The sequence below is a fragment of the Scylla paramamosain genome, chromosome 32 (assembly GCF_035594125.1).
Source record: "Scylla paramamosain isolate STU-SP2022 chromosome 32, ASM3559412v1, whole genome shotgun sequence".
NCBI classification, from domain to species: Eukaryota; Metazoa; Arthropoda; class Malacostraca; order Decapoda; family Portunidae; genus Scylla; species Scylla paramamosain.
Genome location: NC_087182.1, coordinates 13,036,838 through 13,050,618, shown reverse-complemented (window position 1 = coordinate 13,050,618; position 13,781 = coordinate 13,036,838). Strand labels below are relative to the sequence as shown.

Below are 13,781 nucleotides of genomic sequence, written 5' to 3'. Positions count from 1 at the left end.
TCGGAAGCTCAAACTCCTCTGAAAACATCACATTCACCAACTAGTTCGTGTCTTTTGGAAAAGGTTAGAATGTTCAAGTCCCCCACTTTTGGTCTTTTTCTATATTACCGTTTTCTCTCACTAGGGCAAGCAGGAAATCGGTTTATCATGGAAGTTTTATGTACTTCTTTCTTCCACAGATTCGTTGTGTTTTAAAAAGTTAGAAATATAAATAGTGTGTTTGTGGCAGACGTGAGCTTAGTGCAGGATTTATTGTTCTCATTATGCGACGAAATATGCAAAGAATATAAGCTCTTTGTGTGTGTATGTTCTGAGAGAGAGAGAGAGAGAGAGAGAGAGAGAGAGAGAGAGAGAGAGAGAGAGAGAGAGAGAGAGAGAGAGAGAGAGAGAGAGAGAGAGAAACGAAAAATCTGCAAGCTTAGTCAAAGGCCACACAATTATTTTCACACATCAATACTCACCTTTTGAAGCTCCCTACCGTTCCTCTCTCTCTCTCTCTCTCTCTCTCTCTCTCTCTCTCTCTCTCTCTCTCTCTCTCTCTCTCTCTCTCTCTCTCTCTGTTATCCATACTTCCTTCTCATTCCCTCGTTCAACATTCCCTCCTTTCCACTCCCTCCCCATCCTTACCAATCCTCAAATTCTCGTCCTTCCTTCCAGTTTCCCTTTCTCCTGCAACATCCTCCTATCTTCCCTTCCTCGAGCCTCCCTCCTTTTACCAACATCCCTCCACCTTGCCCTCCCTCTTTCCCTGCGTCATCACACATTCCCTCTGACGGTCTCCCCTGCTTTACCTTCCTTTGGCCGCTGACACACGAAGTCTCCCGAGTAACACACACACTCCCCCCGCTTGGCCTGGTACGCTGGGGCATTGTGGTTGTACACGGCATAGCTTGTTTCACACGGCCGGTTCTCGAGGCACTCCAATACCTGGCGGAGAAGGAAAACAGGTGTGCCGGAAGGTGTGACTTTTTCTTCTGTTTCTCTTGGGGGTGTTTGGCTGCTTTTTTTTATTTATGTTTTTGTGTGTGTTATTTTTTTTTCTCTCTCTTTTTCGGTTTAGGGAAGGTGTTTTGTATTGGGATTTTTTTATGAGATTTTTTTTTGTGAGAATGTGGCTAGTTATTTGGTTTTTTTCTTTTTTATTTGTTGCTTATATTTTTCTAACTATCCATCAGTGAAATATTCCAGGAAATGTAATAAGTAAAAAAAACAGAGATGGGGGATAAGATGATGTGAGAGAGAGAGAGAGAGAGAGAGAGAGAGAGAGAGAGAGAGAGAGAGAGAGAGAGAGAGAGAGAGAGAGAGAGAGAGAGAGAGAGAGAGAGAGAGAGAGAGAGAGAGATGAATAAGTTGAGTCTGGGTTAAAGGAAACAAGGATGAAAGATGATAACAGAAACGAAGATAATGTGGAAATAAGAGAGAGAGATGAGAGAAAAATATACAGGTGAGAAAAAGAATATTCTAAAAATGTCTAGAGGAGTATACGTGATACACACAATCTGCTGAGAGGCAAGATTATATACACAGATTTTTTGCCCATCTTGTCCCAGCAGTGTACGAGAAGACACGACACACACACACTCACCTTGCATTTTGTCCTCTCGTGTATTTCGCAAAAGCATAACTCTGAGCAGTCGTGGTCACCTTCGTTATAAAGCTGAAAAGGGGAAAGGAGAGGAAAAAAAGAAGGTAAAAGTGAAAAAAAAAATGTTAGCCTCGATGCACACACACACACACACACACACACACACACACACACACACACACACACACACACACACACACACACACACACACACACACACACACTTCATCATGGCAGCCACTAAGTTAGAGTTATATATTGCGCCTTAAACTTGCACTCTCTGCCAGGACTTAAGCTCAATAACTTGCGCCACTCAATTAGCAAGGCGAGTGATGAGAGCTTTCCAACCACACACACACACACACACACACACACACACACACACACACACACACACACACACACGTACCCGCATGCTGCCTCCCTCCTCTATGATGTGGGAGCGGGAGTCCCACGGGCGCCGCACCTCACAGTATCCTGCAACACAAGGGGCAACACAACTGAGTACCAGCAGAACACATTCCCCTATGCACTGCTAGAAAAATAAAGTACGTGTGTTATTTTGAAAGCATTATCAGTGTCACGTAAAAATTAATAGTGGTACACGGTTAAAATTTTATCCCTCAGCACCTTTCTACTTCCTCCCCTGTGTACCTTTTTTTCCTCTCCTACCCATTACTACAAAAAAATAAAGTACGTGCGTTATTTTGAGAGCTGTATCGATGTCACGTAAAAAAAAAAAAAAAAGTAGCGGTACAGGGCTCAAATTTTGTCACTCATCAGCTTCACCTCTACTTCCTCCCCTGTGTGTGTACCTTTCCTCCCCTCGATACCTTTCCTCCCCTCTACACTCAATGCCCTCCCGCGGAACATCATCAGAGCGCTATTTTTACGCCGTTCTAAATCACCGGCACGAGATTAATTTTCAGCGGGGCATTAATTAAGGAATAAATGCGCCATCACACCCGCGCCACTCAGGGCCCAGAGTGCATATTTGCGTCCTCCACTACCGCCTCGAATTAGTCAGCGAACTGCTCTCTCTCTCTCGCTCTCTCTCTTTCTCCCCTCCGACACTGATAAACGTTAAGGAGGGCGACGGACGCGATAAACTTCTTCAGAATACACTACTCCTGCTGAGGTAATGGGAGCAGATCCTTGGACGGAGAGAAGGGGATCGGGTCGTCTAGAGGGAGTCGAGAGTGTCTAGAATGGAATAGAGGTGTCTAGAGGAGGAGTGAATAGTCTGGAATGGAATGAGGCGTATCTGGAGGGGAAATCGGGTAGCCTGAAAAAGGATAGGAGATGTCTGAAATCGGAGTGTCTGAAGAGGATCGAGGATATTTGCAAGGAGATCCAAGTGTCTGGGAGAGGATTGTGGGTGTCTTGAAGGCGATCGGGATGTCTTTAGTGGGATCGGGGTCTGGAAGGGGTGTGGAATACTCGTACCTTGAGAAATGTTTAAAATGGTGGAGAATGATCCAAAGAATGAAACAGCATGCCTTTCTGTCTAGCTAGGGAGGGAAGGAGCAAGGGAGAATGATTACTCTTTTCATTGTTCTCATCCTCACATTTTTCATTGTAACAGTTGTTTTGCATCCTGTTTCTTCATGAGTAAACATGGAAAAGCATTAAGGATTGTGGCTCATTTCTGTATTTTATCATTTTTCGGAAATGCTCGTGGTTTCTTTCACGATCCTAACGGTTAAGGTGGCTGATGATGAGAATGGTAATGACGTGAACTTGGATAATTATGAGGAAGCTTCTCTCTCTTTTCATCGTTAATGCCATTAGAGGCAACAGTTACGACTCCAAAACCTCCCTTCCGTCTCACTCCCCGAACTCCGCGTCTTGAGGGAAATTACTTTAGAGAAGATTTCCTGCCCAAGTTTGCCTGACGGAGGCGGTCGACGCTTGCAACCTTAGATCCTTAACTTTACGCCTCACGACCTCTGATGATTCTATAACTCGTGGTAGTCGCGTCTCGTCCAAACCTTCCAAGCACTCACAACCACTGCGCCCACTTGCTTCCCGCTTAAAGTTTGGAAATGCGTTGGTTTAATAGGTTGTATGTACACGTGTTTTGGTGCTTGGGAATAAATGTTAGTTTCTTTAAGTATAAAATAGTGAGATTTGTGTTTTTTTATGGAAGTGATGATAGTGATGGTAGGGGATGTTATGGTGCTGGTTATTTACACTGGGTATAGTGGTGGTGGTGATGCTCATATTGCTAGGAGTGACAAGGAAAGAGGGTGATTGTGATGGTAGTTATAGTTGTATATCTGGTGGCTTGTCGTGCGTGCAGTAGTGATAGTGCTGGTAGTAGTGGTGCCGGTGGGAGTGGTGGTAGAGTGCAGGTGGATGGTTAGATTAGCAAGCAGTTATGGTGGCGATGATGGTGGTAATGGTGGAGGGGATGGTGAAGTGCAGGGATGGATGTGATGGCAGGCAGTGGTGATTACATCGGTGGTGATGGCAGGGTGTGATCGTGGTGGAAGGTAGTAGTGGTAGTAGCATCTGTTACTTACTCTCCGGCAGCGTTGTCGTGGGTATGGTGGTGGTGGTGGGCGGGGGTGGTAGTGGTGGTGGTGGTGGTAGTGGTGGTGGTGGTGGAGGTGAGACCGGCGGGGGCGGCGTGTGGGGGGGTGTGGTCGCCTGGGGCACTGCTGGCCACCTTCCGAGCCTGCAGCCGCGTCCCGTCGTCCGCCTCCACGTTAACGTCGTTCTGGTCGTCTGAGCGAATGTCGTGGTCGTCATCGTGGTTGTGGTCGTCGTCGTGGTCGTCGTCTTGTCCTCGTCCACGACCCCCGGCCAGTTTGGAGTTCTTTTCTACTAAGACAGGAACACTAGTAGTAGATCTGATAGTGAGTGTGCCCTACATTATATGCATTACTTTTTTTTTACTTTTTTATTTGTATTCCGAATTATACTGGACCAATTTGGTTGGAAACGGGGGAAGGGGGATTGCCAGGCTTATTATGATGATGGTAGTGATGATGATGATGATGATGGTGGTGGTGGTGGTGATGGTGGGGGTGGTGGTGATGATGGTGGTGGAATTTACTTTAGCGGGGAGACTGGATAGTGTGTTAACCTTACGTATGTAGTGAGTCCCTCCCATCCACCTTCTCTTGGCTAGTCTCGACCTTTTACTTTGGTATTACTTAAGTGATACACTCATCTATGTCTCTCCTGTACCTAGATGTTTTGCATCGTATTCCTACCATACTTTTTTTTACTTTTGCACAGTTGGTCACTTCCCTTTCTTTGTTCCTTCTTCCTACCTTTGGCATAGATGCTCTTCTCCCTCTCGTCCTCCTCCATGAAGACTGGCGCCAGGATGTCCACCTTGAAGCCCAGTCTCTTTAGGTGGTAGGTCAGCTGAGCCTCAACTGCGGGGCGAGGCGGTGAGTGGGTCACACCTTTAATGCTTCACTAAATTTACACAAGAAATATAAATCAAAAGTGATCAAAATTGCTTTATCGACTTTCATTCTCGAAGAAAAATCACTTGTCATCGGCTCCAATTAAAATCACTGATTATCATAAAATTTTGAGAATATGCCCAGAGTCTGAGAGGATCTAACACACCTATCCTTCTGCGCACCCACCCACCAACACACACACAAACAAACAAACAAAAAAAAATTATAAAAACACCCCCTCGCCCACATCCATAAAAACACCCACTCACTCACCCTCCCACCCACCCACCCACCCACCCACACGTACATAAACTGAATGGAAAAGAGGAGGACTTTGGAAGAAGACAAAGCTTTTACAAAGTTAGTAAGAGTTCAAGGCAAAGTTAGAGCCGAGATCTCTGCCCTGGTCTGATGCCTCACGACGAATGAAAACAACATTTTCATATTGCTTGATGCTGATGCTGCTCCAACACAGCCCATCTCATTCCCTTCCCTCCCCCCACTGCCCAACCTTGGCCGTTTCCTGTCTCCTCTACCTTATACGGACATCACTGATGGCCTGCACAAACAAAATGACCTGCTTTGCTTCATGACGATACTAATGCTTCATAACTATGAACATCACTCTAGCGATTTATGTATTCGTGTATCCATTTCTCTTTCTTTTTGCCTATCTGCCTATCTCTCTCTCTCTCTCTCTCTCTCTCTCTCTCTCTCTCTCTCTCTCTCTCTCTCTCTCTCTCTCTCTCTCTCTCTCTCTCTCTCTCTCTCTCTCTCTCTCTCTATATATATATATATATATATATATACTTGTGTCAATAAATTATTCAGATATTGATCTCAACTAAAAGAATCTTAGGCCTATTTTTCAAATATAGATAGTTGTGTGTGCCACTGTGGCATCACATCCTTAACCAATGAAAAGGGAACCAAAAACAAAGAGGCTACCAGCTGCGCGGAGACTCTCAAGAAACAAAAAAGAGTCATTCAGTCTCACGCTCAGTCAAGTGCAAATTGACAGTAACCTTATATGTGTTTTGACTTAAAGTCGCAGGGTCTGAACACCTGAGGTACGGTACAAGCAGTTCACTGACCTACACAAGGGTTGCCCCAGAGAAGACGCTTCCAGGCCAGGCACTGGTTGATGTCCTGGAAGGCGACGCCCTTACAGACGCAGTTCGTGTGCAGGTCAGTGCCCAGCAAGCCCAGCATGGCCTTGGTACACTCCCGGTGGTGGCCTGCGCAGCGACCCGTCACTGTGTCCGCCGCGCAGGACAGCTCGTAGTGCTCCAGCCGATACCTGAGAGAGGTGATGGCGGGGATGGTCAGTGGTGGAAGGGACGCAGGAATTCAAGTATATCCCGTGAAACTGAAGGTTGTCATGGTCAGATGCTGATTAATTTGCCACACTCACCTTCACTGCTCTTTTTTCTTCTTCTCGTTCGATTAATGAGCAGTAATTGTAAAAGCTAACAACTAATCCCGAGACATAGGACTGAGGAAAAACGGTGCAGTGGGAATAAGTGCAATAGGTTACTCGGCTATTGGCAGCGCAAATTATGATGTTGGACATGTTGATAGTCGTAAATGGATAATTAATGTGAGGGATATTGCTGTTATTAGAGAAAAATGCGAATATAAGCAGGACGCGTCAACGAAAATACATTAAAAAAAAAATCAACGTTTGAAGCTTAGACAAATCATTGAAACATATGTGAAGTTCTAAAACACCAAGAATCAGTAATACAACGAGAAACATTCTCTGGAAGGTATAGGTGTGGAGAACTGAAAACAAGCGAGCAGCAAATAAAATAAACAAGAAACTCCGACCTACAAATTATAAACCGCTTCAAAAGTCATGGGCGAGGTGGTTGGGTCAGCGTGTGCAAAGTGCCGGCGGGGAACACACTAAAACATCTTACTGTGAGCGAAGATTCAGAAGGCAAAAACAGAGAGAAAACTCGCACACCCACGTACAAACATTGAAATATGAAAGATGGATGAGAGGCGCCACCACAACCACAGCTACACACACTCCATTCACACTGGCTGCGCCAACCATTGAGAGGCAAGCAAGCAGAAGGAAGACTTTTATTGTGTCTGAACTAGAGAAGAGAGAGGAGAAGGAAGGGAGATAAGTAAAAAAAGAATGAGCAAGGAGAGAAAGGAAATTAGGGCAGTAGGGAAGACTTGAAGGATAAAAGGATGATGATGATAAGGAGAAGAAAGTTAAAAAGAAATACTAAGGAGTGAAAGGAAAATAGGGCAGTAGGGAAGATGAGAGGGAGGAAAGAAGGGTAATGATGTAAAAATAAGAGAAAGGAGAGAACGGAAGGGCAGATGACTGAAGTGTGAAAATGAGAGAACTAGATCCTCTCTCTCTCTCTCTCTCTCTCTCTCTCTCTCTCTCTCTCTCTCTCTCTCTCTCTCTCTCTCTCTCTCTCTCTCTCTCTCTCTCTCTCTGCCAACATTCAGAAAGGAAACATAGAGACAGGCGAATAAAAAAATGTATATTGTACCACCCACCAAAAATATTCAAACTATATCCATAATATCGAAATAATACACTTTGGCCTGGTTCAAATCGTACTGAGGGAATGTATAATTAAAAGGCTTACAAAAAAGGTAGTTATTCATATAAGGGAACTGTTGTAAAAGAGAGACCGAAATTTGTAAAGTGAAATTGCTCCCGTGTCGCGTCCTGCCTCGGGGACGCTACAGTTTTTGTTGATATAAATTGCTTTCATGTTAGAATTTCGACATATTTCACTTTTTTTCCAGGTACTCGTACATACACTCCTTATTTAGAATTACTGCTGGTCGCTTTTACTTCCGCGTCATAAGGTTTTTTTTTTTTTTGTAACTAGTAGTCTGTGGGATAGTTACGGGCTTGTCTTTAATTTGTTATTTGCTGTGAATTATCCGTGGGTTGCTTCGTCTGCCACTTTCCTTTTTTTTTTTTTATTGTCTCTATGTCACTAAAAAGAGCTTACTTTTTTAGAATACTGCAACTTTATTTACATAACATATTTTTTACTTAAATTATTCGTACATAACGACTGTTTACGTACGTGGATTGATGAAATTTGGCTTCATATGTATTCATAAATAATAAATAAGAGGATCAAAATGTTAATGATAATGTTAGATACACATGAACTGTTTTTAGGGTATTGTGACTGCGTAGATTGACTCATTAATTATTTGGTAGATTGATTAATAGAACGCGCACGTGTTATATGACGCCATAATGTTTCGAAGACTAGGGTGTACAGATATCGTGTTCGTTAAATTATTATAGCGTTTTGTAATGATAATCGTCATGCACTGATGGCTGTGTGTTCTCACCTGCAAACTCGGTCGCCGCGGCAGTCCCGGCCCAGGTTGTGGCACTGGCTGATAGAGGGCGTCTCGGTGGTCTCGGCGCACGGCGGGTGGAGGCGCCGTTGAGCACTCCGGCATCCCTCCTCCTCCCGGCCGTCGTGTTTCCTGTAGGGTTGGAGGGAAACAAGGGTGAGTTGATGGTTTGTACTGGGTCTGTGTGAAGGGTGTGGAGAGTGCGAGAGAAGGATCATGTGTGGCACCATCCCTGGAAGCCCTGGGATTAGTCTGCCGCCTGGCACAGGGAATCTCTCATTCGTATTTACTCTTTACAAATCTTTATCAAGAATGTGAAGCATAATATTCGATTTTCACGCCAGTTTTTATGTTTTTTTGTTTTTTTTTGTTTTTGTTTTTGTTTATTGGCAGCATATTTAACTAATAATTTTCTTGACATATTCGTCACTGCATTTTCAAAGTAGTCTGTCGCTTAAAAACTTTAAATTATCGCTTTTGGTTTCGAAAACACTAATTTAATAAACACATATGAATCAACATCTTAATAATTTCTAGGATAGACATGCGGTGCAGCCGTCATAGATACGCGGGGCGTGGTGTAGGAGTGTTGCCAGTACTTTCTCCCAGTGCAAGGTCGCATTGTTTGGACGCATCGAGGTCACTACTTTCAATGAATATTTATATTAAAAAGTAAACTCCATAGTACCGTTATCAGCATGGCCTCTGTCCTTGCTGCCTCACCTTCTGGGGGACACGAGAGAGCACTACGCTGTGATACGTGGATTTTTCCCTCTTGTTTGTTATCTCATTAGTTCACAAGTCTCGACGCAGTGAAGGCTTGGTCGATTCACGTGTCATGCCATTTTACGATAGAATAGGTTGTGCATTATTAACAGATAAATTCCTTAGTGTGTGTATTTAGGGATTCTAATGTATACGCTTTCTTATATTTCATTGCCTGATACTTTTAATTATTGAGTGCATGTCATCACAATGGCAATATTGAACCAGTGCAAATATATAATAACGCAAGGAAGAGCTACTAACTAAATCACGAGTTTACGTCAATACATTTGTAATTACTGAGCAGTTTCATCGTTCCTGCCACTGATCACTGTCTTTACTGTCCCTCCTGGGCACAGCTGCGGGTCCGGGAGCGTTTCTTGTGTTGGTCTAAAGTGTGGTGACGCCTCGGGGACATGGAGGGCCCCGAGGGAGGCTGGCCGAGACAAGGCTCTAACTCGCTGCTGCAGTTCCAGAAACAAACTGTTGTTCGGAATTCCAAGTTTTTTAAAAGTTGGATTTGTGTTCTAGTTTACTGTTTTCTGGTTTGTTGGAAAAGTTCATTAGAGCCTTTATTCCCCTATTTTTTTTTTTTTTTTTGAACTCCTTACGCAAGACAATTATTACATATGTATGAAATACAGCTCTAATTTACAACTTTATTTCCATATTATTTTTCTTTTAATGCACTGAATCTCCATATATTTCGTCATCATTTATCATTAACGTTTCTATCATTTCACTGCAGAACAAAAGCCTCTCTTCACTTTTCTACTCACTTCCATCTCTTCTCTCTTCCATGACACGCCAGCAAAACTTTTCTCTCCATTTTGATCGATTTTTCTCCCCACTTTCCTCTACCTTCTTTTATTGTTCCTGGGTTGTAACTCGATTACTGTAATCTTTCCATCTATTGTCATTTTGACGCATGACATCCTGTATGTATTCAGATTTTCTTAATCACTACCAAATTGATAATTTCCTGAGCTTAATTTCGTTTAGGATATTACGCAAAATTTCTCTGCATTGTTAATTTGCCGGTAGAAAATATGTTGGTAAATTTCCTTCATGAACATTACATCCACAAAAAAAAAAAAAATAATAATAATAATAATGATAGTAATAATAATAATTCCTTTGATGGATAAAAATATGTGACTCTAGGTTGCGGGAATTAATCATGGCGAAAATTATTTTGGTTTAAAGAAAAACTTACTTCGGAAAAATATACCTAGAATCATTGTTGCTGTCCCAGAATAGACGTAACCCTTCAAAACCCTGAGTCTTCAAGGCTGGCATGAGCCAAAGCTCCTGTCACTTAACTAAACCATCTCTCTTCCAGTGACGTGAATCGCTCCGTTGGCAGCGTGCAATGCCGGAAAGCCTTCAGGTGAGTGGTGGAATTCACTCCAAACTTTTTACTTGGTGCGTACGTAGAAAGTACCGCCGTATGACTCGTAGTTTAATTAGGGACAGCCTTGAATACGGAGCTTACAAATCCTTTCCCTCGGAGCGCCGTGTCTTGGGGGAAGGGGGTACAGTAAGAAGGCTTAAGCGTCTTAGAAGTCTTAAAACATCTTCATCAGACGCCGAAGAAGAGGCGGACGAAAAAAAAAAAAAAATCTGGAATAAAATACAAAAACAAGCAATTCTGTCATCAAAAACTATACAAAACATACTCCTCAGAATATGTAAAGGCAGTGTACGAATTCCGAGGCAATCGCAGCAAAAAAATAAATAAATGAAAACCGCTAATATAAGGAGAGATATTAGGTAGCCACCATGAAATGTTACAGCGATTTCTGCAAACTCTGGCGATGAGCACTGTGGAGAAAAACCGAAATCTTAAGTGTTAAAAAGGATACTACTTCCAGGTCTGTGTTTCCCTCGGAGAACAATGGCTTAAAGGCGTGCTGGGGGAGTGAAGGCATCAGTCTGGGAGTGCCGGGAGAGAGAGAGAGAGAGAGAGAGAGAGAGAGAGAGAGAGAGAGAGAGAGAGAGAGAGAGAGAGAGAGAGAGAGAGAGAGAGAGAGAGAAAGAGAGAGAGAGAGAGAAAATACTAGATTGCCATACACTACCATATAAGCATACCAAGATAAACATCCTATACGAACATTAAATACACAAGATTTCCTTAAAAATAACCCGCCTTCACAATAAATTATGTTTGGCTTAGTTTGGTTAGATTTAATTTGGTGAGATTAAGGAAATTTATCATGGTAGAATTAAGCTGGGCGAAGTTTACTTGAAAACTGAACTAACTTACCTACACACGTTAATAAAGTCAATTATGTTATTTTAGATTGGGGAAGTTTTATAAAGGGGAGAGTTTACTTGAGCGAGTTTAAATGGAAGCTGATTGAACTCCACCTTCACACGTAACAGAAAATCAAATATGTTACTTTTGGTTAGGGGAATTTATTAGTAGGTGGGTTTAATTGAATGGAGTTTGCATAGCATTAAGCTCGGCGAGGTTTACTTGGAAACCGAACTTACCTACACACATTTAAAAAAAATTCAATTATTTTATTTAAGATTGGGGGAGTTTTATCAAGGGAAGATCTATTTTAGTGGGGTTTACATAGAAGCTAAATTAAATAACCTAATACACAACAAAAAATCGAGGATGTTACGTTAGACTGGGTGAGTTTGCCAAGGGAAGAGTTTACTTGGAGGTTACATAGAAGGAAGCCATCTCACCGACACACGCAGAGAGCGATCTTGAGGGCAAGCTCCTGGTTGGTCTCCAGCAGATACTTATAGATGTCCTGCACTGAGCTCATGCAGGCGTCGCGGTGGCACTTGCCGTCCTCGCAGTGGCCGTTCAGCAGGTGCAGGTAGCTGGCGGTGAGAACACGTCCCTCGTCACGCCTCGCATTACTTAAAGCTACCGCAATGCCTCTCACCTCTCGTCATTTGGTGGGCACTTTTTTTTTTTACGAGTTTTTATATATAATGATTGTTTTTTTTCTGTACACACACACACACACACACACACACACACACACACACACATATATATATATATATATATATATATATATATATATATATATATATATATATATATATATATATATATATATATATATATATATATATATATATATATATATATATATATATATATATATATATATATATATATATATATATATATATATATATATATGATAGCACCACATTTTCTTTTTTATTTAATGTTGTAGTGCTCCTTTCCAACATATTTTTTTCTCTCTAATTTTCTTGTCATTTTCTTGTTGCTTACTGCTAAATATCTTCGTGTTTTTATGTAGTAATAGAGTAGCTATGTTTTTTTTCTTTTTTTGTTTTCATGTTATGTACAATAAACCTACTCAATTTAGTACCGTACAAGTGAAAGCTCTGTAGATTGTATATAATTTCGTTTACTGTACTCGAGTAACGTAATTTGATGACGCTTTAATGCTAGGTAGGCTGAACCTTTATATTAAACTTCACATTGCGGTGAAAGCCTACAGAATATCAGCTTACCTACGGCAGCCGGGTTCCGCCACGCAGTCTTCGAGGGCTGACTGACAGGTCCCCGCCAGATATTTGAGCTGCTCCAGAGATACGTTGTGGTCGGTCTCTGTGGCGGCGGCGCGGGGATGGGAAGAGGATTAGTAAGGTGTGCTGTCATTAGAGGTAGCGGAAGAGGATCTTGGCAACACTGTACTTAGGCTTGAAGGGGAGCCTCAGACATCTTGAGGGACCAGATTTTGTTTTGATGGAAAATTTATGTGCATTCAGGCACTTCAGATTTCTTTGTTGATGCAAGTGAGTGAATTTGGGCATTCATAACTAGTGGTAAGATGGTGACGGTGGTGGTCTATTCTGGCAGGCGTGTGACAACTGCAGTGAGGGGACTGTGCGCCATTCCTCAGTCCAGTGGCGTGTCCCAAGGCAAGACTGTGTGTGCTCCCTCCTCATGCTGCCTCATGCCCCACGCACTCACACACACACACACACACACACACGACTTTCTTTCATATCACCGTCTCCCCTTTCCTCCCACGCCAGTTCTCCCCACGCTCTCAAATACTACGCATGCTGCGGTGCGTGGTGCATTACTGGTGCGCGATAAAGGCTATAACGGTACACAACGCCTACCTCACATCACCCTTAACACTAGTACTTACACATTAACATACTCAGCTGAAGAACGATTTATCTCTACCAAATATATACATACACAAATACATACTTATACATCATGTTCCTTGTTTGAGTGTAAGGAAAAATTAATCTATCTCCTCCTCCTCCTCCTCCTCCTCCTCCTCCTCTTCTTCTTCTTCTCCCTCCTTCTCTTCTTCTTCTTCTTTTCTTCCTCCTCCTCCTCCTCCTTCTCCTCCTTCCTTTTCCTCTCCTCCTCCTCCTCCTCCTCCTCCTCCTCCTCCTCCTCCTCCTCCTCTTCGTAGCACACAAATGAAACTTTCAAAGAAAGTCTTATCCTTGAACCTTCTAGGAGAAATAATGACAGTTTATTTTCGAGCGTCTTATAACCCTTGGTCAGCCTCCTGTACTGGTAAAAAATCACAAAAAGTATATCATCGATAGGCAAAGATCACGGCATCACCACTCCTCCATTCCATCCTGTATACATCACTCATTTCTCCTCGATTGGTTTCTTT

At 42.6% G+C, this 13,781-nt stretch overlaps 1 protein-coding gene across 1 annotated transcript in view; it reads right to left on the bottom strand.

The window, feature by feature from the left end:
* Nucleotides 1–1,585: 1,585 nt before the first annotated feature.
* Nucleotides 1,586–13,781, bottom strand: part of LOC135089213 (uncharacterized) — a 73,019-nt gene continuing 60,823 nt past the window's right edge. Inside the window, exons 6-13 of the mRNA XM_063984575.1 lie at nucleotides 12,643–12,739; nucleotides 11,830–11,970; nucleotides 8,356–8,496; nucleotides 6,102–6,307; nucleotides 4,867–4,974; nucleotides 4,111–4,411; nucleotides 1,995–2,062; nucleotides 1,586–1,657 (exon numbers count right to left, since the gene is read on the bottom strand). Coding sequence (XP_063840645.1) covers nucleotides 2,053–2,062; nucleotides 4,111–4,411; nucleotides 4,867–4,974; nucleotides 6,102–6,307; nucleotides 8,356–8,496; nucleotides 11,830–11,970; nucleotides 12,643–12,739 — 1,004 coding nt within the window. The 3' untranslated portion in view covers nucleotides 1,586–1,657; nucleotides 1,995–2,052. The remainder of the gene's footprint in view (nucleotides 1,658–1,994; nucleotides 2,063–4,110; nucleotides 4,412–4,866; nucleotides 4,975–6,101; nucleotides 6,308–8,355; nucleotides 8,497–11,829; nucleotides 11,971–12,642; nucleotides 12,740–13,781) is intronic.